Raw genomic sequence first — 27,052 nt, forward strand, 5'->3', positions numbered from 1 at the left:
TATTGATGTGTGTCTTTCTAGAGATTTTTTGGATGCATGTCTGATGTTAATGTAGCAGTCATTTTTTTTTAGGTTAAAAACTTCCTCCAGCCTATGATATTCAATTACCCTTATTAGTTCATATGGATTTCACTGCATGTATCGTCCATTCAAGAATGATTAATTCCAATGATCAAGAGAATCTTGGTTTCAAAATTTCAGTCCGATCCATACAAAGAGAATAATTATTCAAAGTAGCATCATATAGGACAGAAAGCTAAGAAAGAATATAAAATGCATGCATGGTAAGTTATATATTAAGAATATTTTAAAATGAGGTGTCACTTTGGTTTTTTTTTATACAAACATGTTTGTTGAAACTTTATTTTCACTCATGTTACTTTCAACAATCATCACGGACAGACAACAAAACATTTACACTATTTCGATCATTTATACAATGTTGATATTTGCAATTTTGCATAGGATTCAAATCTTGTTAAAATTATTTTTAAAAAAATTAATTCAATTCTCTATTATTTACCCAAATAAATAGAGTTTCTTTACTTTTTATTGATTTCAATGGTAAAGATGTGACTTGTCAAGTTAGCAAGAAACATATTCATTTTGTAAATATGTAAATTTGATATCTAGTCGTTTTTTTTAGGTTGGTCTACTGGTTAGCTCACTAATTAAACACTTGTTGGGGTTCGAATCCCACTTTATGTATAAAGCAATCTATTGGCTAACAACAAACTTTTAAATGGAGCTCAGATGATTCTATTTTTTCAGAATCCGAAGTATTATTTGACTAAGTTTGAAAATTAAAAAAAAAAATCTAAAGAAATTTAGTACAACTAATGGTCGCCTAAATAAATTTGATAAGTTTGGTTAGTATTTATTTGACATTGTAACAAAAATTAAAATGCACATTTGAGAAGATTTATAGGTTGTATTATACTATGTTTATAAGAATTTAAGAATCAAAGTATACCGAAGCCTAAGTTAGAGAAAACATAAAGAAGTTCCCCCTTTTCTATATTTTGTTAACTATGAAAATTGAATTGATATATTTTTTTTTTAAAGATTAGAATTTTTTAACTTTATGTCTAATGGATATAATTGAGGAGAGAGATGGAGGATATTGTCTACCCACACTTGTTTTGGTTATTCAATATTTATTTATTTTCAGTAAGGTTGGGGTTCAACTTTTGTCAATAATTGAAAATAATAGATTAGCTAACACTAAAAGGATCTTATACTGATAGTTGATAGGGATTTTTTTTTTTTAATTAGTGATTTTGTTCAAAAAGAAAATCAACACATCCATTTTAGTGTAAATTGAAAGGATAAACTCATTTAAAGTAAGTTATTCTTAAAAAGATGAGAAACTGAAAAATATTCACTCTAAGATCTTTAAAGTGTATTATGTGCTAAACCTCCAAAATAATCTAAAGTTAGATACCTCTAATTTCTCAATGTAAATACAAGTGCACTTTCTTTTAAGCTTTCTACTTATGTTGAAAACTACTTATTAGTTCAAATTTCAGAATCATTATTTCCATTTTAGCGAAATTCTTAAAAAGGTATCAGAAAATGGCAAAAATGCAATGCAAACGACAATTCTATTTTCAGCTGAGGTGTGGGTAAGAAAACTGGAAAATGAAATAGTACTCACTCCTCAATTAATGTAATTATTAGGCTATATATATTGGTTTTAGTTCTTGTTTAAAGAAACATCTAAGGAGTACCAATCTATTTGGTTTTTATCAAAAGTGGTACTTTTGGCTTAGTAGCACCCACTAATTTTGTATTGTCTGCCTTCAAATCTAAATCCAATCTTAGTCCTTTTTTAAATAATAAAAAAAAAGTATCTATATTAATCAAAGCTTAGTTATTATACTTTATAATTGCTTTGATGTGTCGCTATCAACGGTATATGATTCAATGAGGACCATGCACAAATATGTCCTAAGGTTATAAAACATTTATTGTGGGGTTTGTTAAGTGCTAAAACATTATTATCTAAAAATTATACGGAAACATAATTTAATTTCTTTTAATAATGTGAATAACTCCTGAGATTAGGACTTGATAGATAACAAGGCATACCCAGTTACCCACCAAGATTGGGTCATTAATGGACCATATCATTATACAAGCCACATATTTTAACTTATATTTTTCAATGAATGTTTTGTCTTTATAAATTAAATTGTCCTATTGTCTTTTTTCTTTCGTCAGGATATACAGAAAACGGATTTTGCGGAAGCTGTTTATTTTATGTAAAATGATATATCCTCCTATTGTCATAATTACTAGAAGACCTTTTACAATTAAAAAAACATTAAATGTATAAATATTTTCAATTTTTTTTTGGTATACAAATACTTTCAATTTAATACTATTGATGATCAACTATGGGTGCATAACTTTATCTATTTTCATTTAATCATTTCATTCTTTTTGGGCTGCTAAAGGTTTAACTTTCAACTAAAACAAAAAAACAAAAAATCCCTATAAACATATACTTCGTGGAAACATGAAAAAATAAAGAAAAAGAAACATATATTACTTGGGGGTTCACAACTAAATTGTTTCGACTTTCGAATGAATTGTTGGATGACAGAATTGACCCTTGTCATAACATTTCATAGCTTTTTTCTACATATTCTCACAATCCTTATTGAAATGTATCGACTGTGATTTAATTCCATTATGATCATCTAAAAGTATAAACTTAATGGAAATAGAAAGCACCAACGTAAAATAATAGTAAAATCTACAACGGTAGTTTATTGTACATGATTCACCAAGTTTACGATTGTCCTTCCGCTACAAGTATTAACTATTAAATAAGTCACAGACCACGTGAAATGGAATAAAAAGATTAAGAGAAGGGTAAGTAGGAAGGAAGTACTAAAAATAGGATCCAATGCCGGTAACCACTTTAGACTTTAGAGGCCAAACCATGAACGAAAAATTAATAAACAAAAAATTCATCCGACAAAACTTCAATAATATGAAAATATCTGTCATGCTAGTGAGATACTCAAAATCTTGATCATAATTTCACAGAATTTTAATTTCAAAGATAAAAAATAAGTCTCTCAAAACACACGGTAAGATTTTCCCATGGTACTCTTCAGATACAAGCACCTAACCTGAAATAAGTAAAATAAATATTGCACGTTATATGATTTGGCTAGATGAAAGAATTTAAATATACCCATGGATTAAAAATAACAATACAGGGAATAAACACTAATCAACAAACATGCAAACTAAGTCAATAATAAAAGGGGTAAAGTCATGAACATGTCGACATAGCCATTTAACCAGAAGAGATAGATGAAGAATGCAATAGCAGACATAGCCATTTAACCAGAAGAGATAGATGAAGAATGCAATAGCAACGCATCAAACATCGAAGGACGGAGGAATACTTACGTTCTGCCAGTTCTTTTTCAACAGGGAAACAAGGAAGTTAACACTCAGTTGTACGTTTTGAAAGATTTGCTTTTCCTCCATACTAACATTGCCAACGGCTACTCCCATGCAGAGCACCTTCTTAAGCTGAAACTTGACCATAGCCTTTGTCTCGTTAACTTTTGACTCGAGAGATTCTTGGTGGGTAACAAGTGTGGGAAACTTTCCTGCAAAGTCAGGAGGAATTTCAAAAGCAGCAAAAGGTGAAAACTGAAATTCGAACGATACACGCAACATATAAGGTCTACCAAACAAAACGAACACTACATTCAGTAGACAATTAAAAGAACTATAAACAGGAAGACTACAATGTCACACTTGAATAAAATTATCTAAATCATAATAATTTAACAAGTTTCTGGAAATGCACAAAAGTTTAAAATCGAAAAGATACATGCCTGCCTTGTTGAGACCAGGACCCAAGAGACGAGGAATCTGCTTAATGACTGCTTCAGAAGCCAAGAAAGCATGATATTTCTTGGCAAGTTTCTTCACCAATTTCTTATTTTTGTTAAGCTTCTTCAATGCTTCAACATCCATCCAATCCAATCCTATTTTCTCAGCCTGCAAATTATAAGTTCAATCAACATAACAAACATGGCAACCATTACACACAACAATCACACAAGCAGCACTGAAACACAACCAAAATATCACTTCCATCAAATCATAAAATGTCATTGCTCTCTTCAAGTGCAGCCAATGTGTCATTTCAAGATACTCCATTCATACAACAAAATGGAAAGCACAGCATTTGCAAAGTCATTCAAATCAAGCATCTCATTTACACACTTCAAATACCAGATTGTTACAAACGTTAATGTTAAGCCAAAAACTTCAATTAGATACCTAATTTTCTCACATAAATATGTAATTTCTACGAATCAACTTATTCTATCATATCCAATATAAATCAAGGGTCATGTATGACAATAACCAAATTACAAAAATAAAAGGAGCTACCATTTTACTTCTATAACTAAGAAGTCTTGATACAACAACAGAAAATGAATTGGAAGACAAGCTTACCTCTTCAACATGCTGAGCATCACCAAGCATGCAGATTTTCATCTTGGGCCTTGGGATGTGTGGCAACTTTACAGAACCACTGAAGCGCTTGTCCTTCTGTGGATCATAGTTTTTGAGTCCAATTTGGAGCTCAATGGTCTCAACAAACTTCCTATTCTTCTCTTTCGAATCAGCCACAATTCCTGTGATGGCTTCTCTCAGCGCATCACTCTGAAGCTTACTATACAGTTCGCGCGCGCACACACACAGATAAAATCAACACTCATATCGCCAATTAATTAATTTCACAAAAACAAAATTATTCAAGAGATTCATTTCGTTTTCACCAAACATTTATTATTAATCCATGACGAAAATGAGGGGAAAACATAAATCTTTGACGGTGGAAGCTAAAATTTACCTCATGGTTGAAGCTAGGGTTTTGTGGAATCAAGAGCTGCTAAAACTGCGAACAAAAATTGAAATGGAAAGAGAAAGAGTTGGTATTAGGAAAAACTAAACGTCAAAATCGAATCCAAATCAAAATGGAAAGAGGAGAATTATTGTAGCGATTTGAGTGAACGCAGAAAGTAGCAATACCCTGTGTCTGTGTGAGGCGGAATGGAACAGAAGACAGTAGCTAGGGTTTTCGGCTGGTTATGGATATGACATATGAGCATTGGCTGGGTTGGGCCGGGTTGGGCCGGGTTAAGCTTCCAAATTAATTTAATATTGGGCTTAGGCCCATTACGATATCAGACCCTCAATCTTTTCTTCTATTCTAATACTATGGTCCAAAAGCCCCCTTGCCATTCAAAGGAGGATTGGGTATGAACCGGGAGGGTTGGCAGCGCTGGGTGCTCTGATATTGTTGGCTGGAATTTTTTTTTTTTCGTTCTGAGTTGCTGTTGTTACGATTTTAGTTCTGAGTTGCTGAATTAGATTATTGTTGTTGCTGCTGAATTATTGAATTATCGTTTAATTATTGATTTTAATTTTCTCACATAATCTCTTTGAAGGGATATAATGTTTTTATTTTACTTCACTGCAAAGATATGAGTTAAACTCCAAAATAGTCTCTGAGATTGCCATCGTGCACTAAAATCGTCCCTGAGATTCCAATTGCACTAATTACGTGAAAAAAATGTATCATATTAGTCCCTCACCTATTTTCCATTAACGACGTGATGACACGGCATGATGACGTATACTGTAAGTGACACGTGTCATTTCATGATTTGGTCACGTGTAATGGTATGATGATATGGTGACCAGTGACACGTGGCATGCTGATGTGGATGGTTGTGCCACGTGTCACAATGTTATTTGGCCACGTGTCCGTTTGTGCCACGTGTCGCAACAATATTCGTCCACGTGTCATCCATTATGTCATCGTTGTATATGCACCAAATTAGTCCCTCACTTTGCATTAAGTGACTCATTTTAGTCCCTGAAATTGAATGCCGTATACCAAACTAGTCCCTTCACTAATTTTTTCTCATTTTTTTCTATAAATTAAAAAATTTAATATCTTAGATACACTAATTTCAATTCTATTTTTTATATATCGTCCAAATACAAGTGCTTTTATAAAAAATTTTAAGATTTTAGTTTTAATTATATAATTTTTTTAATAATTTAACATTGGTAAATTTTGTAATATATAAGTATGTTATTATAAAAAAATAATTATATGATTGATTAGACACATTTTTTTCATAAAAAAATATGTGTTTTTAACAATAAATTAATAATTAAAATAAACATTTTTTTCTTATGAAATACACGTTTTCGTTATGTGTAAATGAGTTAGATTGAAAATACTTCAAGCAGTCTCACTACCATCTTTGACCTCTACAGTCTAGAGGAAAGAGGTTAGAGATGGTAATGAGGGAAGTTTGAAATACCTTCACGTCAACTCCAAGACGGCAATTATTAGGGATATCCGCAAGAAAAAAATATTTTATAAACGTACTGAAAGAGATCGGAGATGGTAGTGAATGTGCTTGAAAAGCCTTCACGTCAACTCTAAGTCGGCAGTTAGAGTATTCGTAAGAGAAAAAATATTTTATAAAAATATTTTTATTTGAAGAACATGTGAAAAATAGAATTGAAATTAATGCATTCAAAAATATTGAAAATTTTGAATTTATAGAAAAAAATGAGAAAAAACTGGTGAAGGGACTAGTTTGGTGCACGACATTCAATTTCAGGGACAAAAATGAGTCACTTAATGCAAAGTGAGGGACTAATTTGGTGCATATACAACGATGACATAATGGATGACACATGGACGAATACTGTTGTGACACGTGGCACAAACAGACACGTGGCCAAATAACATTGTGACACGTGGCACAACCATCTACGTCAGCATGCCACGTGTCACCGGTCACCACATCATCATACCATTACACGTGGCCAAATCATGAAGTGACACGTGTCACTTACAGTCCATGTCATCATATCATGTCATCACGTCGTTAATGGAAAATAGGTCAGGGACTAATATGGTGCATTTTTTTCAATCTCAGGGACGTAATTTGTGCAATTGGAATCTCAGGGACGATTTTAGTGTACGATGCCAATCTCAGGGACTATTTTGGGGTTTAACTCGCAAAGATATATTTATTCACCGGCACTGATTATATTATTTTCTTTTGTTATCGGTCACTATTTCCTTTGATAAGTTAATTATTTATATTTTTTATTATATAATAGTTGTATTTGATTTTAATAGAAATAAGCATTTTAAACTTTTTTTTTTGGATATATTCAAGATCTGATTCGCAAATGTGCAAATCGGATTGAATCTGAGTATAAAAAATACAAATATTATATCCGATCTGATCCAATAAATTTATTAGGGACCAAATAAAAATTTTGGTCATATTCAATTCAAATCTAGTCAATGTGCAGTTCTATTTAGAATGTGAAAATGAATTATTAGAAGAATAAAATAAATAATATTAATTTTAGATTACTAAAGTATGAAATCTTACACTTAAATTTTTATTTATTTATATTTTTTAATAATATTGTTATACGAGATAATACTCAATTTGGTCCCTGAATTTGTATATGAGTCTCAATTTAGTCCCTAAAGTTTCAATTACCTTTATTTAGTCTCCAAACTTTGCGAACATGACTCATGTTAGTCCTTGAAACAATTTTCAATGTATAAACGTTAATAGAATGCTGTCATGGATAGGCGGACGCCACGCTAGACTTTGTAAAATAATGTCGTTTTGGTTTTGACACTCAAATAACCCAAAAACAATATCATAAGTGGTGTTTATTGAAATTTTACCTAACAAAACAAGTGATACGACATCATTTTTGAGTTATTTGAATGCCAAAACCAAAACTACAACATTTTACAAGTTTCAGTATGGCATTTGATTGTCCATTTCAACGTTCCATTAACGTTTTTGAACTAAAAATTATCTCAGGGACTAATGTGAGGCACGTTTATAAAATTTGGAGACTAAATAAAAAAAATTAAAATTTTATGGACTAAATTAAGACTCGCGTGTAAGTTCAAGGACCAAATTGAATATTAACTCATTGTTATACTTTGTCCTTAGACCTCGCCATTAAATTTTTTTTTAGTAGATAATGAAAACATAGGAAATATTTGGTATGCAATTATCCTTTTAAAATATCATTTTCAAAATATAATCATATTTACGTATACAATATATAATTAAGAATATAGAAAATTTGGTCCATACATTTTTTTTCTAAAAATATTTTCATTAACTATTTTCAAAACAAATATTCTCCACAAACAAATCATTTTTTCATACAAATCCATATAAGTCATTTTACCCCAATTCATTTCACGCGCCTCTTCTTAACACGTACATTCCACGTGCCTCTTAATTTAATTAATTTTTCAATCAATGCGCGAATATATAACTTCCTTTTTTGAAAAGATTTCATTTCCTTTTTTGAATTTCGTCAGCATTTTCTGCGTTCTCTTCTTTCGTTTTCGTGTATTCTCTTTCGTCGTTGTCGCGTGTTCTCTCTGTGTTCTCTTTCTTTGTTTTTCTTGATTTTCTTCGTTTTCTATGTTCGTTTTAGAAATCAAGCTCCAAAATTGTTTTGAAGATAATGAATGATTCAAGTTCAAATTGTCAACTGAACCAGAGCAAAGTGGATTATTGTTTTGATTCTAATGAAGCGCCTAAGGTGTGGTTCAATTCCAGTTAATGTTTTCGTTAGTAGTTTATGATTATCTAGGTGAATAATGTTGTGAACCTTGCTTGTGAAAATTGCTCTTCATTGCTGATTATTTGAATTGAATGTAATGTAGTAGTTCTGACGAATCTATTGCATTGTATATCAGATTTTTCGGTGTAAATCAGAAATATTTTAGTGTATTGGAGGGACTTTTCAGTGTATTTATAGGTTCTGACATTTTCAATTGAACAAGGGTGAATTGTATTATTGTCTTGAATCGAATCAAGTAGTGAGGTGTGGTTTGAATCTAGATAATATAGTTTGTTTATCGTTTATGATTCTAGAGTTGAATTGTTTTAGTTTCTGTTTGATGATGAATTCTGAATCTTACTTTTGTTATTTTTTATGATGATTCTATAGTTGTAGTTGCATTCTATATTTTATCCTTGCTTTAATATGGTGTATTGTGGACTGTTTTTGGTGTATTTTGCAGTTTCTGTGCAATGTTGATGAGCAGTTTGTTCCGAAGCTTGGGATGACTTTTAACATGCTTGACGATGCTGCAAAATTCTACAAAAATTATTCGAAAGTTGCATGTTTTTCTACAAGAGTTTGGAGCACAAATAAGAAGGGAAATGAAATTAAGAACCAATAGATTACATGTAGCAGAGAGGAAAAATGAAAATAAAAAATATCTCCGACCGAGAAGACAAATCTCTTAGCTGAATTAAATTGTCTTGCAAGAATTTATATACACATATTGAATGACATTGGTGTTTGGAGCATTTCGAAGGTCATGTTGCATCATTTACATCCCTGCTATGCAAATCAAGCAGAGATGCTTAAACCAACACAAGGAACTAAGCATGTCCATGCATCGTAAACTAGAGAATAACGAGGAAGTCGGAATCAGACCAAGCAAAACATACCAATCATTTGTCGCAGTAGCCAGGGGTTACTGTGAGTTAAATTTTATCGAAAGAGATGTGAGAAATTACATCACGAGATAAGTGTGGAATGTTTCGAAACAAGAGGATGAAAAAGAATTTGTGAAATACTTATTAAAAATGAAAGAGAAGAATCAAAATTTCTTTTTCGAGCTTGAACTCGAGGCTGATCAGTCGATTAAGATTGCTTTTTGGGCGGACGCAAGGAGTAGGGCTGCCTGTGAGTATTTCGAAGATGTTATTTCATTCGATACCACCTACGATACAAACAAGTAATATGCTATTCTGATTTATGTGTATTTGGTCTGATTTTCGGTGTAGAAAGATATTATTTCGTTGGATTTAACGATTTTTTTTGTTTCGTCGTATTCATATATAATATGATTTGTGGTTCTTTTTGTCGAGGTGAATCACCACGGTCAGTCAACACTTCTGGGATGCGCTTTGATGAAAAACGAGGATACTCAATCATTCAAATGATTATTTGAATGTTGGCTTTGTTGCGTGGGAGAAAATGCTCTGAAAGGCATTCTTACCGATTAATGCGCATTGATGCAACGAGCTATTGAGAGTTGTATGCCCACAATAATTTACCGGTGGTGTATTTGGCACATCATGAAGAAGATTCCAAGCAAATTAAACGGCTATAAGAGACACGAAAAAATCGAACAAGAAATAGACCATGTTGTTTGGAACTCTCTTGCAAAAGAATCATTGATAGGAATTGGAATAATTTTCTGATGAAGTACGGTCTTGGGGACAACAAGTGGCTTTCAGGTAATGTTATTTTTTATTAGGTTTAAGTGATGCTGTTAATTTCAGTATGTGTTTTTCCAGTGCAGCAGAGGTGTACATTGCATGTTTTTCGATGTATGTTAGTTCTGATTTAAGTGTTTTTGTAAAGCTTTACGAAGATCGTCATTTATGGATTCCACTTTATCTCGATCGCCACTTCTGGGCAGGGATGAGAAGCACACAAAGGAGCGAGAGCATTCATGTGTTCTTTAACAAGTTCATTATGCGGAACAGCTCACTTATCCAATTCGTCAAACAGTACGATAATTGCCTAGGAAGCAGGGAGCAGAGAGAGAGAGAGAGAATTAGATGTTGCAGATTTTCATACCATCATACCGTGTGCAAAAAAATCCTCAATAGAAGCTCAGTTTCAACAGGTGTATACTCACGAGAAGTTCAGGGAAGTCCAAGCACAATTTAGAGGGAAGGTGAATTGCATTACAAGATCAACGCACTCCGCTATAGGCTATACGGTATATGAAGTTGTAGAACAATTTTCTAACTCAATATTCAACAAGTTTGCGGTTACATGCACCACGGTAGCAGCTGAAGTGAAATGCTAGTGCTTATTATTCAAGTCAAGAGGGATATTATGTCGTCACGCTCTGAGCGCGTTAAGCTTTAAGCGTGTAAACAAAGTGTCACTGAGATACATATTGGAACGATGGAGTAAGAACGTAAAGAGAAGACACACTCATATCAAGAGCAGCCATGACGAGCCTCTGTTGGAGCCAAGAAGCATGAGATTTGATGAATTGGTATTTCATTCGCAAAATATATGTGAATTTGCATCATAATCCGAGGAGGTGATTGCGATTCTGCACCACGCTTACAATAATGTCATGGTTGAGATGCAAGAATACAAAGCCAAAAGCAAGGAAAAATGTCCGTTATCTCACGAAGATGCTAATTTGAAAGCTATTAACAAGCTTCAAATCCCTCCACGGGTGAGAACAAGAGGACGTCTAAAAAATATACTAGGTTCAAAGATGGAAAAAGAATGCAAATGCTTCAAAAAAAAAAAAAAAAGAAAGAAAACGAAACCTCTAAGCGAGGTAAAAGTGATGTTCTTTAAACATGGAGTAATTGATTTTATTTTTGTTAATAGTTTTGGTAATATGTGATTTTATTTTTTCTAGTTGAACATTTTTTTATGGCGGTTTAGTGGTGCAATCAAATTCAAGCCAATATTATGGACACGCTATGAATTATCAGTTCAGAGATTCAGTAGCATAGGATAGGTTTTAGGGTGTAGAGTGACACTATTTTGGTGTACCAGTGAAAACTTTTGGGTGTATTCTGCATGCTCTTGTTTTTTATATTTTCTTTGTTTTTTTATATTTTTGAGATGTTGCTATTTGTATTGGAAATTAGTGTTTTGAACTATCTAAAAGAATTTGTTTGTTTTAAATTTACAATGCATATACAATTCAATACTTAAGGAGGCTAACAATTCAAATTTTTGAATTCCCATAACTCCTGGTTAGATTTTCTAGGGAAATATGTAAGCACGTTTTTTTTATGTATTCTAGTTATTTTTCGGTGTATTATAAAAGGAATTCGGCGTATTTGAATATTTGATATTCTTTCCCTTGATTTTTTTTTGAACCTATAATTAACAACTTTTGAATACAGTATAGACAGTTTTATAGAAGTTTATTTTTGCAAATAAATTTTATAAAAAGCTTGGATTAAATATTTACAAACTATACAAAAAATATGTGTTCAAACTATACAATTTAGTACACAACATTCAAACTATTGACTGTCAATATCTTCTAAATGTAATTGACAATATGGACTCAACAATGTTGCAGATGGCTTGGACAATCTGATTGCTTCGCTTTTTTGAATGGCTCTATCTCTTAGTTGATTCATTTCATCAAATAGAATCAACGGAGCGTATTCAACTCTAAAATGGTCCACCTCCGCCTTCAATTTAAAGAAGTTTCTTTTATTAAACTCCATTAATTTAGTAAAGTAATATAGAGTTATCTATTTTTAAACATAGTTACCTGCGTCCAATTCTCCCAGCCATATTTGCCCTTTTTAATGTCTTCGGGTTCGATTATCTTGAGCTATTTCATTACATAAACAGCACAATCATAGCTAAAAATAAAAATAAATTAGCAAAATAAAATAGGACAGTAAGAAAAAACACAAAATTTTTCAAAGAGAAAGATTTATACCTCATTTGTTGGGCCACAATGTTGACATCTGGCGGTTTAATTTGATTTTCCTTTTTTCTGAGAGGTTGGCCACCAGCAAATACCCTCATTCTAGAAATCGCGTAGCCCTAAAAACAAAAAAAAGGCAAAATATAAGAAAGACTACATTTAAAACTTGATTACACCGAAATAATTCAATAATTCAATAATACACCTTATTCTAAACAGAGCTACACCCAATTCTTATATTGCTAACAACAGACAGAAACCAAGAAATTTATAGGGAAAATAGAAGTAACTTACAACAAATGTATTAAGTTTCATACTTTCTCGGGAGGGACACTTCTTGTGATATGGGTCAAGGACACGAAAATTTTTGTTTCTAACATCCGCCATTCATATCCACCAATGTTTTCCGTAGCAAATTGGGACAAATATTTGAAGTTTGGTCAGATGGAACAATGTTTTAGTTTAATTGGCACTTAACGAAAGAATTGTGTTAAGAAATTTTATAAAGAAAACTTACAAATGGATGGGATGTCAACTTTTTCATGTCCAAATGCAAAATTTGTATAACACCAAAAGAAATAGTTATTACACACAATACATTACATAAATACACCAAAATTTGAGCTTAATACACCTTACCACAATATCAAAGGGGAGACAGTAAATTTGTTCTTCAAATCTTTTAATTCTTTTTTTGGTGAGAATTAGATACATTGCAGTCACAATCTAGGAAAATAAAAAATCCAAAGTAATTACATACATGACACAATAACTCATAATAAAATCATTAATGTTATTCTAAGATTACCTTAGCTTTAATATATGTGTTGGCTTTTAAAGATGCAAAGTGGCCTTTTGTTATTTACATCGGTTGTTGATGGTTGAGGATGCACATTACGTCCCACTCGTTAGTGCTTCCATCGTCATAGGTCTTCATATTTGTGGCCCAGAAAAAGCACTTTTCTTTGAGGTCACCCGATACTTTGCTTCGCCTCGTAGAAGTTTCGAACTTGTCAACAAAGCGCTCGGCGGGCTACACCTTTTGGCGTGTTGGACTTCTATCCTCATCAAAATTTAAAGTTGTCGCAACCTCAGTGTTTACAAACCTGCTCCACCAGCTCCTCTAAATCTTTAACCAGTACAGGCTCTCTTGGCTTTTTCCCTTCTCAATAGCCGGTCGCCCAGCCTGAGTCAATGTTTCATCCTGACTCGAATCAGTAAAGCTAAGGCTGAACGATGGCGTAGGAAATTCACGCTTTACAAACGATGTTGTCCTGGCAATCATCATTAATGCAGCAGTGGCTTGAAAAGGTGGATGACTGCATGGTGACATGTAAATACTATAATAATAAGAATAGACAAAAGATATTGAAACAACGTTATATTGTGTAGAACTTACATTTTAGAAGGAGCTGCTAGCTCTGTGGGTGTACTTTCTGCAGGTTAATGGGGTTGTAGAGTGCTGGAGGATTACAGAAAAGGTTTTAATTTAGGAAAAAATAAATTTCACCTCAATTCACAAGAGATACACTGAAATAAGAACCAAATACACCTCTATACAAAAGAGATGTAACTCATTAAACCATGAACAAATAGACCCAAAGACAGACCAGATACATCAAAAGTATTATTCCTTACGCATTAATTGTTTGATATTTAGATCCCTTGCTGGGAGACTTTGCGGGGCTTGATGCCATTGTCTCTGATGGAGGTGCACAAATTTTAAGTGGAAGTCTAACGAAGAGAAAAATAAAAAGTTAATAAACTTTATTAAAATAGAAGAATAGAAGGTTGAAAGTAAGTTGGAAAACTCACATGTCGAGCAGTTCAGATTATGAATGTGTCTCTTTCCGAAGAACGATAATTTTTTCTTGAGCTAGGTCATTGAATGATTCTTCTTCTCCACCCAACTTGAAATCCACTGAAATCATGTCAGCATACACCTCAAGCATTGAATAGAAACACAACCTTTGTTTTATGAGAATTTACATAGTTGCTGTTTTTTCTTTTTTTTTCCTACCTTTTTTGAATAAATCATTAAAGGAATTTTTTTCTAAAAAAATATATATATAAAATCAGAAGCAGAAGATGGTAACACCAGAATTAAGGAAACGACAATAGAAATAGAAATTACATGTTATCACTTGGTTTGTTTACACTGCTTTGATCTGTCTTTGTTTGAAAGATAGGATCATTTTCACTTCCCAAGTTCACCTCCGGCATTCTAAGGACAAAATAAACATCATTCAGTAAAACTAAAGTAATTAATTATATCAGGATTTAGGAGATTTTCTTAGATAAAGGATCTTACGTTTGGGAAGAATCATAGTGAGCTTCCGTCGAGCGAAGCCCACCTTGTGGTATGTCTGCCTTTTTTTTGTAACACACTTCCTTTTAGCACCTCATGATCACACTAAAAGTCTAGGCATTATCTACCTTTACTTCTTTGATTTCGTACTATATTTATTTAATATTGAGCCTTTGCAAAAATAAACCGAATTTGAATTAAGAAAATCGAAAAGGTCTTCACTTTAGATCACTTAATCAAACAATTATATCCACATAACATTAATTACATAAAATACATAGACTTATGCAATATTCCTCAAATACAAGTCCTACCCCTTTAAAAACTGAAACAATAATAAACAACGAGGGAAAATAGAAATTATATATATATATATATATATATATATATCGGTCGCGGCTTCGCGCCTAAGCTTTCTGAATCTGTCACTGAAAAAGAAATTACGTAGGGGAGTGAGATCATCGTCCTCGCAGATTCTCAGTAGGAAAGGAATACCATCAAAGCAAAGAAGTACTTGCATATAGAGTTAATTTTCTTGTAAAAAGAGTTCATCCATAAAATAATCTTTTGGAAAAGTTTTGTGTAAAAACTTACTTTGAAAAATTGTAAAGAAATTCCTTTAGTTTATAGATCAGTAAGGTGAAAAGTTTAAAGAAATGAAAAGGATCAAAGACATGCCAAAAGACTTTCTACCCATCAACTTATTTCGCTCATTCCTATCTAACTAATGCATAAATTAGAATAATAAAGCAACACCTAACACATCCTGTCTCAACCTCCGTCATCTCATATAAAAAACCACCCTCATCACGCCTCCACCAAAGAAGGTCTCTCAGGTAAACAATCACATACAAGGCAAACAAAGAAATCACAGGTAGGATTCAGGTACAACAAATAAAACAAGTAGCAAAATATAGCTAAGCAATTAGGCAAACCAAAACAAATACACACTCAATTAAAATATACAAATGCATATGATGTATGCCTGTCCTATGGCTGATGACTCTCATCATATAGCCAACCCGACATGTCTTGGTAGTTAACCATTGGACAGTCCCTCTATGCGCGCATCCCCAAGCTAAAAAATAATATCCATGGATTCAAACTCCAAGCTCAAATTTATATATATGCATGCCCATGGGAAAACCCGAAAAGTTAAAGTTCCCGGTCACATCTTGCGACAGAGGGTCAACAGAGTATTGAGTCTCAACCTGGAGCAAGTGGTGGCAAGCCACTGCGTCTACTCAGGGAAACTCGTGTCTCAGATAATTCAAATAAATAAGCCATATGAATATTTCAATTATAATTCATCAATATCCACATCATTATCAATCATGTCTCATTCATCACAAATCTTGTCATTAATAACATAACCATTATCATCAATCACAGTCATCACCCCACATTACGACAATTAACCAGAATCATCACCATACATCAATCATACTTAATCATTATCCTCTCTCAACCTCAAATCATCATGAGACCTCAATCAAAATCAATTGTCACTAAATCACACCTCAATTTCAATATAACCTTCAAACAACTCACTAAACTTACCTCCAAATCAACATCACACATTTTTCATCATATTTCTTAAAATAACTTTCTTCCTCTTAACTAAAAACCTTAAACTCACTTTCCTATTCCCAACCCTTGAATTTATAATCAATTTACTATTTTAAAGTCTTTGGCTAGTAAATCAAATCTTTTCTCATTATTAGAAATCAAATGAGTTTAAAACTACAAGTTAACAAAATCATAAGAATCCGATCTTTTTTTAGTAATCTTTAAAACCATTCAAAACATACTTCTTTTATTAAAGTTACTCAAATCAAAATCATTTTTGAAATCACAACCAAAACTTCTTCAAATTCTTAGAAAAATTTCAGAAGCGCCTCCCCTAAAAACTGGAGTTTGCCATCCGTCACAGGTCCCCTCTTTTCAACCTCAACTCAACAAAACCAACATTTCAAATTAACATTTCCAAATTCATTGTTTAGAATTAATAAGAACCAATTTCAATAAAAATTTTAAAATTAACATATTCAATTATTTTTGCCAGAAATTTAAAAAATGACAAATCAATAATAAATTCAGCCACAACTTCAATCACAGTAGAAAATTATTTCAGTCACAGACATTAATTCATTTGCATTAATTTTTAATAAACTCATCAGGTATTCAACTCCAAAATATTTTAACTTTAAAACAATCCCCTACCTCAAAAGTCGAAACCTTTAAAGGTTAATGCGTCAAGAGTCCTTTTTTAGTCTTAGCTTACGGCAGCAATCACGAGAAATGAAGAAAGATGACAGCGCAGCACCCCTTATTTTAATCATACAATTTCCAGAACTCGACCCTAGCATATTAACATTGTGAACTTATCAAAAATTTATAGCAGAATAATAGCGGTAAGAATTTCAAGACTAGAATAACTTACCACAGCTAAAGAGAAATGCAGCAACGAAGCGGTAGAAGCTCCGGCAGCTACCTCAAGTGACGGCAGCGGCCCCAGGATCTGATGACAGAAACTGTAAAAGCTATGCAGTGACAACAATGTTCTGGGAATTCAAAAGAACAAAGACTAAAAACAAAACCCTTACCGGCAGTGGATTCCAGCAACGGCAACGCCGTTTCTCGGCAACCAGGCACAACGGCGAGGCTCGGCAACCCATCACCAGTAGCAGCGACAGAGCGTGCGACGGTGGCGGCGGCTTCGCGCTGCACGGCAGCGCCTCACCTCTCTCCACTAGGAGCTCTCTTTCTCGCTTTCTGCTCCAGTGACGGCGATGCTTGCGCCTTCACTCGGTGGCGACGTGCACGGCCCTGACGGTGAGACAGCATCGTCGTCCTTCCTCCCTGTCTCGACAACAATGGCGTCGGCGGAAACGCTCAATGCGATGGTGATGGCGCGGACAACAACAGCGGCCTCCTCCTCTTCCTCTGCTCGAACTCTCGCATAGTTCCTTCTCCCCCTTCCTCTCTTCCCTCTCCTCTGTCTCCCATTCTCTCCTCTCTGCTCAATGTTTCTTTCTTTTTCTTTTGTTTTGCTGAAGCTGCTGTTGAGTGGTGTTTTTGGGAAGGGTTAGAGTGGTGAGCGTGGCAGTGAGGTTAGGGAAAATTTAGGATTTTGTTTAGTTAGGGTTAGAGTTGTATTTTGGGGATTTAGGGTTTTGATTTGGGAATTAGGGTTTAGGTAAAATACTAATTTAAAACTAAATTTAATCCAATAATAATATCTATAAAAATACTATTTAATTATCAACTTAAAATTTATTTTAAAATAAATACTTTAATTCAATAATTAGAGATAATAAAAATTAATTTCCTTTATAATCATGAAATAAAGTTAAAAACCTAATTATTCAACTTAAAGTATATAAAATTCTTATTATTATTCAATTATTAAAGTTTTAAATCATAAATAAATTTATTATTTAATTTTGTAAAAATTCGAGGTCTTACATTTTTTCCGCATCCTGGGAAAGCAAAAACAATTATCAATAAAAAAACACATTAAATTTGCCAATATACACCGAAAATCAATATACCCTTGTGCAGGCTTTTTATTTGTTTTTTTTTTTCATTTTTGATTCTCTAAAAAATTCTTATATTTCTTCAGTTCTGACAGTACATGTAAAATTTTGATAAAAAAGAGTAACATAGCTTTACAATGTATCTTACACATCATCGGATTCACTTTCTTTTTCAAAAGATGAATCCTCAATAACATGCTTTTCTTTTATTTGGATTGCATTCTAGAAATCAAAGAAGTATCAATCAGACAAATACAACAAAATTAATAAAATACCCCGAAAACAATGCATACTTTTTTGGTGGAGTCTGAACTTTTTTCTTCGATTTTTCTTTTATTATTCGCTCTAATTCTTCACTTCTGACAATAAATTAAAAACACTCTGTTAATACATAAAATTTTGATATAAACAAAAAACATAGCAATGCAATGACAATTTCAAAATCTTACTCATCATCAGATCTACTTTGGCTTTCCAAAGATGAATCCTCAACAATCTGCTTCCTCTTTTTGGATACCATTCGGACAGCAGACAAACATGAGGCGAAAAGCACAATAAAAATGACAAAATACACCGAAAAAATATTACTTACTTTTTTGCTTTTCTGGTTAGTTGTTTTCTTGTTTCTGGTGGCTCTTCTGAGTCTTGTTCAGAATCAGACTCAGAGGAAGTAGCAGTATCACTTTTCGATGAAATGTCCTTCTTCTTTTGTGTCTTTTTCTTTTTTTTCCACATTCTTTTCTTTTTTTTCATTCTCGCCAATTTCTTTTTCAGCTCTGCCCTCTTGACAATGCCCTGAAATAGGTAAAACATTAGTTTACATCATATACATAAAACAAATACATCGAAATTAAAGAAAGGATTCTGTTCAGTTACCACATGACTCTTAGTTTCAACTTTTATCCTCTCAAGCAGCAACTCCCTAGTCCAGTGCATCACCCAGGGTGGTCCAAGGATTGCATCTGCCGCCTTGTTTTTGTGTTTTGAATCATGAAAGTATACAATCATCAGAGCATAGAGGCAGCCATCAATAGATTTTTTCTTTTTCAAGATATGCTCACTTATGCCCTTGATGAGGAAGTCGAGGATATGACCACCCCAATTCCACTCCCTTATGGTGTTCAGACAAAAAATCGGAGGCATGTGGATTGGAGAAACCTTATTTATTGTTGTTGGCAACAAGAACGCCATTTGAATGTAGAGGATGACCATCCTCTTGAACGTAAGCCGATCTTCATCAGTGTCAACACCAATCTCCATTATCAAGCCCGTCAAATTCTTCAATGTGTTGCCTTAGAACCTTCTATAAACTTCTTTGTCCTCCTCAGAAAACTCTTTAAAATTAACTTTGTTTGGAAATAGGGCCCCTACAAAAGCAGCAAAACAAGATCAACAATTACACTCCAATTCGCTTAAAATACACCGAAATACCAGTCGTATACACCTTTTTTTCATGAGATAATATGATAATATATTATAAAGAATAGATTACAAAGAATGCAAGTATAATAGTTTTGTGTAATCGGTTACCAGATGCATTCAAGCCAAGGGTAGCTCCTATATTTTCCGGGTTGATGGTCAACACACCATACCGGATGTCTAATCTGTTTGTTCTCACATCAAAGGAATATGCCAACTCCTTCAAGAGCTTATGCAGTACATTCATTGGAGGGATGTGCATCAAACCACCAAAGCTCAAATCTCGGACGATGGTCTTCTTTTCTTTGCTCATGTTTTGGAACTTTTCATTCAGGAGTCTTGTTGAGCATCTCAAATCAAGAGTTTTCTGTAAACAAACAAAATGAGAATCATTTAAATAAGCTATATTTATAAAAGGAAAAATTGATTTTATCTAAGATATATGTGTTTACATTAGATTTTCGTGCAGCAGGGTTCTTGCTTGCCATTTTCACTATAAGGAATAAAAAATATGGTTAATAGGTAAGAAAATCACCAGTTATAGTAGAATTCGTCTGATATACACCGAAATATAAGTCATATATACCTCTATTATTTTGTTGATTACATGACATAATATGAGTTCAAAATGATATTCAAGTCAACCAAACATGCATAAAATGACAGCAGAAGCACAAGGACAATATTCTATTTCTAGTTACACCAGGGATAAGACAACACCAGTTACACTCCAATTCTCTTGATATACACCGAAATACCAGCCATATACACCTCTAGTATTGTTTAAATTAAATGACATAATATGATTTTAAAATCATTTTCAAGTCAACCAAACATGCATAAAATGACAGCAGAAGCACAAGGACAATATTCTGTTTCTAGTTACACCAGGGATAGGACAACATCACCAGTTATAGTCAAAATCGCTTGATATACACCAAAATTTCAGCCAGATACACATCTATTATTTTTTAGATTAAATAACATAATATGAGTTTAAAATCATTTTCAAGTCAACCAAACATGCATACAATGACACCAGAAGCACAAGGACAATATTCGAGAATAACAGCACCAATTACAGTCAAATTTACGTGAAATATAGCAAAAGTTTCTATTTATACAAACTTAGTTCCAAACATGCAAACATGCACAAAAAAACACATAAAAATATACATTAAACTATTCGCGAAACATTATTACGTAAAACAGTTATCATCGATTGAACAGTTTGACGAGAATAGTAATATCTATTTTAAACCAAGAACACATAATGAATCTACTTAATAAATAGAAATACGACTATATAGTGTTTCACGTTCGAAATGAGAAAGAGAAAAGTGAAAAACCTCGACTATTAGTGAAACAGTACCTTGAATAATTTTTCTTCTTTTGTTTCTGTGTTTTTTATGGAGATTTTGAAGTTTTCTTATTGATTTTCTTGAGTTTTGGCGACGATTTTGACAGTTTCTTGAGAGATTTCGAGCGTCGTTTCAATCTTCAGGGTTGGGATTTTGATCGAGGAAGAAGAACCGTCTTTCATAATGGTAAGTGAACGCGCTATTGAAATTGTTGAATTAGTGCGTGTTTAAACGCTCGCATATGTAAGGGTTGTTATTGTTGGGCTTGACCCAACTTGTATAACTTGTAAGCCAAAAAGCCTTGTATGTGTAGCCGGTCTATAATAAAATAAAGTAGGTAATAAGATAAAATAAAAAGAAGTAAGTTAAATAAATAAACGAGTATCATTGAATTTATGTGAAATAATATAAATCATTAAATGGTTGTAATTCAATCTGTATAAATGTATTATCTATAAATCAGACTAACCACTATAAAAAGACTATATGTACACTAAAATCAGTCCCAATATAACATACACATTGAAATACAATGTTATAACTAAGGTTTTAGAAATTGAATCGATCATTGAATTGCTCTACTTATTAGTTTATCCGATTTAGAAGTTCAATCTTGATTTAACCGAAATAACTGAACTATAATAAAATAATAAATAGAGTTATAAATATTCAAGATTGTATAACTTATTTTTTGTTATCAACAAGATCATTTTTGGTAAGCAAGATCTTTAACACGAGACAGATACTTGGTATATACTAATAACAACACCACCACTAATAATTTAAACAATAACAACATTTATAACAAATATGTTTTACTGAATATGAGCTCTGGATATTATGGTAATGGCTAATTGGATAAGATGAAGAAACAATTTTATTGTAATAATTTTAACAACAGTAAGAATTGCCCTATCTCTACTTACATCTTCAAAAACAATGTTTCAAAAATACTTAAGAAAGATTGGATTTTTATATAAAAAAATTACATTTGCATCATCACAACTTACAACAAAATCCGTTAAAATATATTAAGCTAGGTTATAATACTTATAACATCCATTATTTTAGAATTTTTTTCGATATAAAGATAAGGAAAATCTTAAGAAAAAACAAAAAAATGAAACACACATTTAAACAGATCAAAATATCAAACTTCGCACAAACAAAAATATTAAAAGTGAGAATAAGATGAAGAAATGCTTGAATTTACTAAAAATAAAAAAGAGTATATTTATAACTAAAAGTAGAATACATATTATAATTATATTTTAATATTTTTGACATAAAAAATATTTAACTACAAAATTAAAAATAATGAATGAACCTAAATGAAAAGAAAAAAAATATAGAAATCTAATTGTAAATTTGATAAAATTACAGTGATCAATAGAATAATTAAATCTAAAAAATACTATGTGCACAAAAAATCAATCATCTAATTAGGGTATGTTTAAAATGAGCACAACAATTATGTGCTTATTATTGGATGTGCCATATTTATATAGATCATTAAATTTTACTAGATAAAAATCAAAGGCTAATATAAAAGAAGAGTATTGATAGACTCTAATAAATATAAAATATCCTAATACATAAATAAACACTTTAAATGGCAATACTTTAATACACAATACTTTAAATGGCAACAAAAAATTTTATTCTTAAATAGTTAAATATAAAATATATAAATACAAAATATATGAGTTTTTTATTTATTAAGATTAATTATTATGCAAGAAATTTTTATAATATTAAAAAATTATATTAAAATAATATTTTAAACTGTAAGATAAAATTATAAAATAATTAACATTTTATTTTATATTACTTGACAAATAATTAGATTATTATATTCAAAATTTATTAACTAACTACTTTTGTTAAAGATATTATTATATAATATAAATTTTTATCAAAATATTTTAAAAATATAATTTATTTAAAATATTATATATAATACATAAAAATATTAACTTTTTTATTTTTTTCAATTTTTTTAGAAAAACAGAATAAATAATATAATTCTAAATACATGCCTATCATATTATACATTTACTTATATTAGTAAGGCCTAAACTAATCAAACTTACGTAATTAAAAATATAAAATATATAAATACAAAAAATATAAATATTTTTTATTCATTAAAATTAATTATTATTCAAAAAAGTTTTCTATAATATTAAGAAATTATATTAAAATAATATTTTTAACTGCAACATAAAAATATAAAATAATTAAATTTTATTTTATATTACTTGATAAATAATTAGATTATTATATTTAATATTTATTAACAAATTTTTTAAAATATTATAAAATATTTGTCAAAATATAGTTTATTTAAAATAATATATATAATACATAAAATATTATTTTTTTATTTGTTTTTAGAAAAACTGAATAAATAATATATATCAACTACGTATATGTATTATATGCGTATATGTAATAGTGACTGATATAAGATTAATATATATATATATTTTTTAGACTCTCTAATATATGTGCCACCTCAAAACTTTCTCCTCTAGTCTTTCTTATTCGTATTTATTTTGTGGTAATATTAAGTAGATAATAATTTAAAATTATTTTTTAAATTTAATATTTATAATTTCATATATATAATATTTATAATTATATATCTATAATAAGATCATATCATATTTTTTATTCTCTAACTTAACCAGACTTTTATATATATATATATATATATATATATATATATATATATATATATATATATGAGAAATTGGTGTACAAATGTCTTTCACAAAATATCTTTCATCATATATAATTTATTAAAAATATATTTTGTTAAATCCAAAAGTAAAATACATAATTTTTAGTTTTATTGTAACAAATTTCATATGTTATCTGATTTCAATGATATTATATTGTTATAATTATTTAATATATAAAAAAATTATTATATAACGGTGGAAGCTTTTTGTTTCAAAAAATAAAAAATAGATAAATACAAAAAATAAGTATTTTTTATTCATTAAAATTAATTATTATGCAAGAAAAATTTTATAATATTAAAAAATTATATTAAAATAATATTTTAAATATAATTATAAAATAATTAAATTTTATTTTATATTATTTGACAAATAATTAGATTATTATATTTAAAATTTATTAACTAATTATTTTGTTAAATATATTATTATATAATATAATTTTTATCAAAATATTTGTAAAGATAAATTTATTTAAAAAATTATATATAATACATGGCAATATTAACTTTTTGTTTATATATATATATATATATATATATAGGTGTAATTATATATAATAACTGATGATCTGTATTTTAATTAAGATAGTATATAATATATATTATTTTAGAAAAGGTATAAAAGAAAACAGTATATTCAGTGGCGGAATTTGAAATAAAATTTTGGGGGAGCCAGATAGAAGATAATTATCAAGAAGTTTTTGATATGGACCCCATTTAATATAAGCTCGTCTAACTCTATCTCTTTGATTTGGGTGATATTGCCAAATTTGAAGCCCTTTTCCAGGGTCTCGTTCCAAAGAATTAAGGTCAAATTCATTAGATACAACTCTTTGAACTTTTAAAGGTTGTATCTCACTTTCTTCGTGATTCATTAAAGTAAAAGAACTATCTACAAGTGTTGATATTGTAAAAATTATATGTTCTCCTTCTTGAATATTAGTCTTCCCCTTAAAAAATACATCAATTTTTTTTATTTTTCATGATTATTTTATATAAAAATTTTAATATATATCCTGTAAAATATGTAAAAAAAAAGTTAGAAGGACAAATATTAAAATTTATAATATTTATTGAATTTTTTTATCAATTTATACAAATACAATAATATCAATACTTATTGAATATTCTAATATTTTATCATATAAAAATTAAATTAAATAAATAGTAAAATATAAAAGAATATTAAATTACATAAATAAAAATACCTAATTTTTTATATTTGAATTCAAAGGTAGAAGGAGTGTTGTTTATTGAATAGAGAGCTACGAAATGCGAATACACTCAATTCAGTCCAAATCTAACATGTTTTGAATGCTTAAAACTAAAAACTATTGTGCAATAAAAGCAAGAGATGAAGATTGAACTTTAGTATTTTAAGTCATAGTAAAGTATTTGAACCAACTGAACTATTTTTTATTTTTTGAAAAAGTATTACTAATTTTTTTAACAAAAGTTTTGGGGCCATGGCCCCCCTTGTCTCAACTAAGCTCCACTCCTGCAGTATATTTATGTGATTATATTTCTGCAATAGCCTGACTTTGCATACAGTTTTAATATTTTTAATTCCGTAAGTCTGATTAGTTTAGGTCTTACTAATATAAATAAATATAAAATGTGATAGGCATGTACTTAGAATTATATTATTTATTCAGTTTTTCTAAAAAAAATAAAAAAATGAAAAATTATATTATATAATAATATTTTTAAGAAAAGTAGTTAGTTAATAAATTTTGAATATAATAATCTAATTATTTATCAAGTAATATAAAATAAAATTTTAATTATTTTATATTTTTATGTTATAGTTTAAAATATCATTTCAATATATTTTTTAATATTATAAAAATTTCTTGCATAATAATTAATCTTAATGAATAAAGAATACTCATATTTTTTGTATTTATATATTTCATATTTAATTATTTAAGAATAAAATATTCTGTTGCCATTTAAAATATTGTGTATTAACGTATTATTATTTAAAGTATTTATTTATGTACTAGAATATTTTGTATTTATTAGAATTCATCAATGTTCTTCTTTTATATTAACATTTGATTTTCATCTAATAAAATCTAATGGTCTATATAAATGTGGCACATCCAATAAACACGTAATTATTGTGCTCATTTTAGACACACTCATTAAATCGGGTTAGTTATCATGTATTTGTATATAAATATAGAATAATATTTGAAAAATAATAAAAAATAGCCCAAACTTGCCTTATTTAAAATTCATTATTAATTGTCGCTAGAATAATTGTGTAATTTTAGATGTAATAAATATCTAATTACGAATGTTATATGCATAAAATTATGGATATTATGTTATATAAGGTAACTTTAAATATTGTCTCCCTAACATTATCGATAAATATATGTATAATTTAACTCATTTTTAATATATGTTATATTGTAACATGTATTTTATATAAATGACTAGTTTGGTGACTAATCTTCTGTATACGTAGAATGATATTAAATATAGAAAACATAAATAGAAAAAAAATCTGGGTATTGATTTGTTCAATGTATATTTAATTCACAAAGCTAATTCATTTCTTAAAAATATTTATTGTCATTTATACTAATTAATTTTTTACATAAATAACAATAAAAGGCTATTAAAAGATATACTTTTGTCCACCTATAAATTGAGTACATGTTACTAACATTCAAACAACCAAAACTTAGAAATAGTGCTACACCCAATAAGAAAGTGCTATGGCAACATCTTGTGACATGAAAAAATTTGTTGCTATAGTGGTTATAACTATGCTAGCACTGGTACAAGGCGAAAATATTGCTACAACAAAAAATTTTGAGCCAGACTTTAAATTTAAAAAACTTCTTTGTCATGGCAAATGTATCTTGCAATGCGCTTTAAGCAAACCAAATCCGATTGTGTTGGCACTGTGCCTAGGTCTATGTATAAGCGATTGTATACATCATCATTTGACATCTTTTAATGATTCTCACTGCATTGTAGCTTGTACTTTGTCCAAATCCATTGAAGACAGATTAGGTATATATTCATACTTTTACTTTTTATTTTCTTTTCATTCTTATTATTGTTATATAATTACGGATT

At 30.2% G+C, this 27,052-nt stretch overlaps 1 protein-coding gene across 2 annotated transcripts; it reads right to left on the reverse strand.

Moving 5' to 3' along the window:
• Positions 1-2,935: 2,935 nt before the first annotated feature.
• Positions 2,936-5,282, reverse strand: LOC112756016 (large ribosomal subunit protein uL1). 2 transcript variants are annotated; one of them, XM_025804406.2, is made up of 6 exons: positions 5,077-5,282; positions 4,898-4,942; positions 4,498-4,717; positions 3,867-4,032; positions 3,430-3,635; positions 2,936-3,143 (listed from the first exon to the last, which is right to left on the reverse strand). In XM_025804406.2, the coding sequence occupies exons 2-6, from the start codon at positions 4,900-4,902 to the stop codon at positions 3,090-3,092; spliced, it is 651 nt and encodes a 216-aa protein (XP_025660191.1). In that variant the 5' UTR covers positions 4,903-4,942; positions 5,077-5,282; the 3' UTR covers positions 2,936-3,089. The 2 variants fall into 2 exon arrangements, with proteins under 2 accessions (XP_025660191.1, XP_072053903.1); XM_072197802.1 differs by having other exon boundaries at positions 2,936-3,138; positions 3,426-3,635; positions 5,077-5,159.
• Positions 5,283-27,052: the final 21,770 nt, after the last annotated feature.

The sequence above is a fragment of the Arachis hypogaea genome, chromosome 6 (assembly GCF_003086295.3).
Source record: "Arachis hypogaea cultivar Tifrunner chromosome 6, arahy.Tifrunner.gnm2.J5K5, whole genome shotgun sequence".
Classification (NCBI taxonomy): Eukaryota; Viridiplantae; Streptophyta; class Magnoliopsida; order Fabales; family Fabaceae; genus Arachis; species Arachis hypogaea.

Excerpts from the sequence above, each read along its gene's own strand:
- LOC112756016 (XM_025804406.2), bottom strand. Across the intron at positions 4,033-4,497 it reads ATGCTCAGCATGTTGAAGAG|GCTGAGAAAATAGGATTGGA; the intron begins GTAAGCTTGTCT and ends TATAATTTGCAG. Across the intron at positions 3,636-3,866 it reads TCCTGGTCTCAACAAGGCAG|GAAAGTTTCCCACACTTGTT; the intron begins GCATGTATCTTT and ends CTGACTTTGCAG.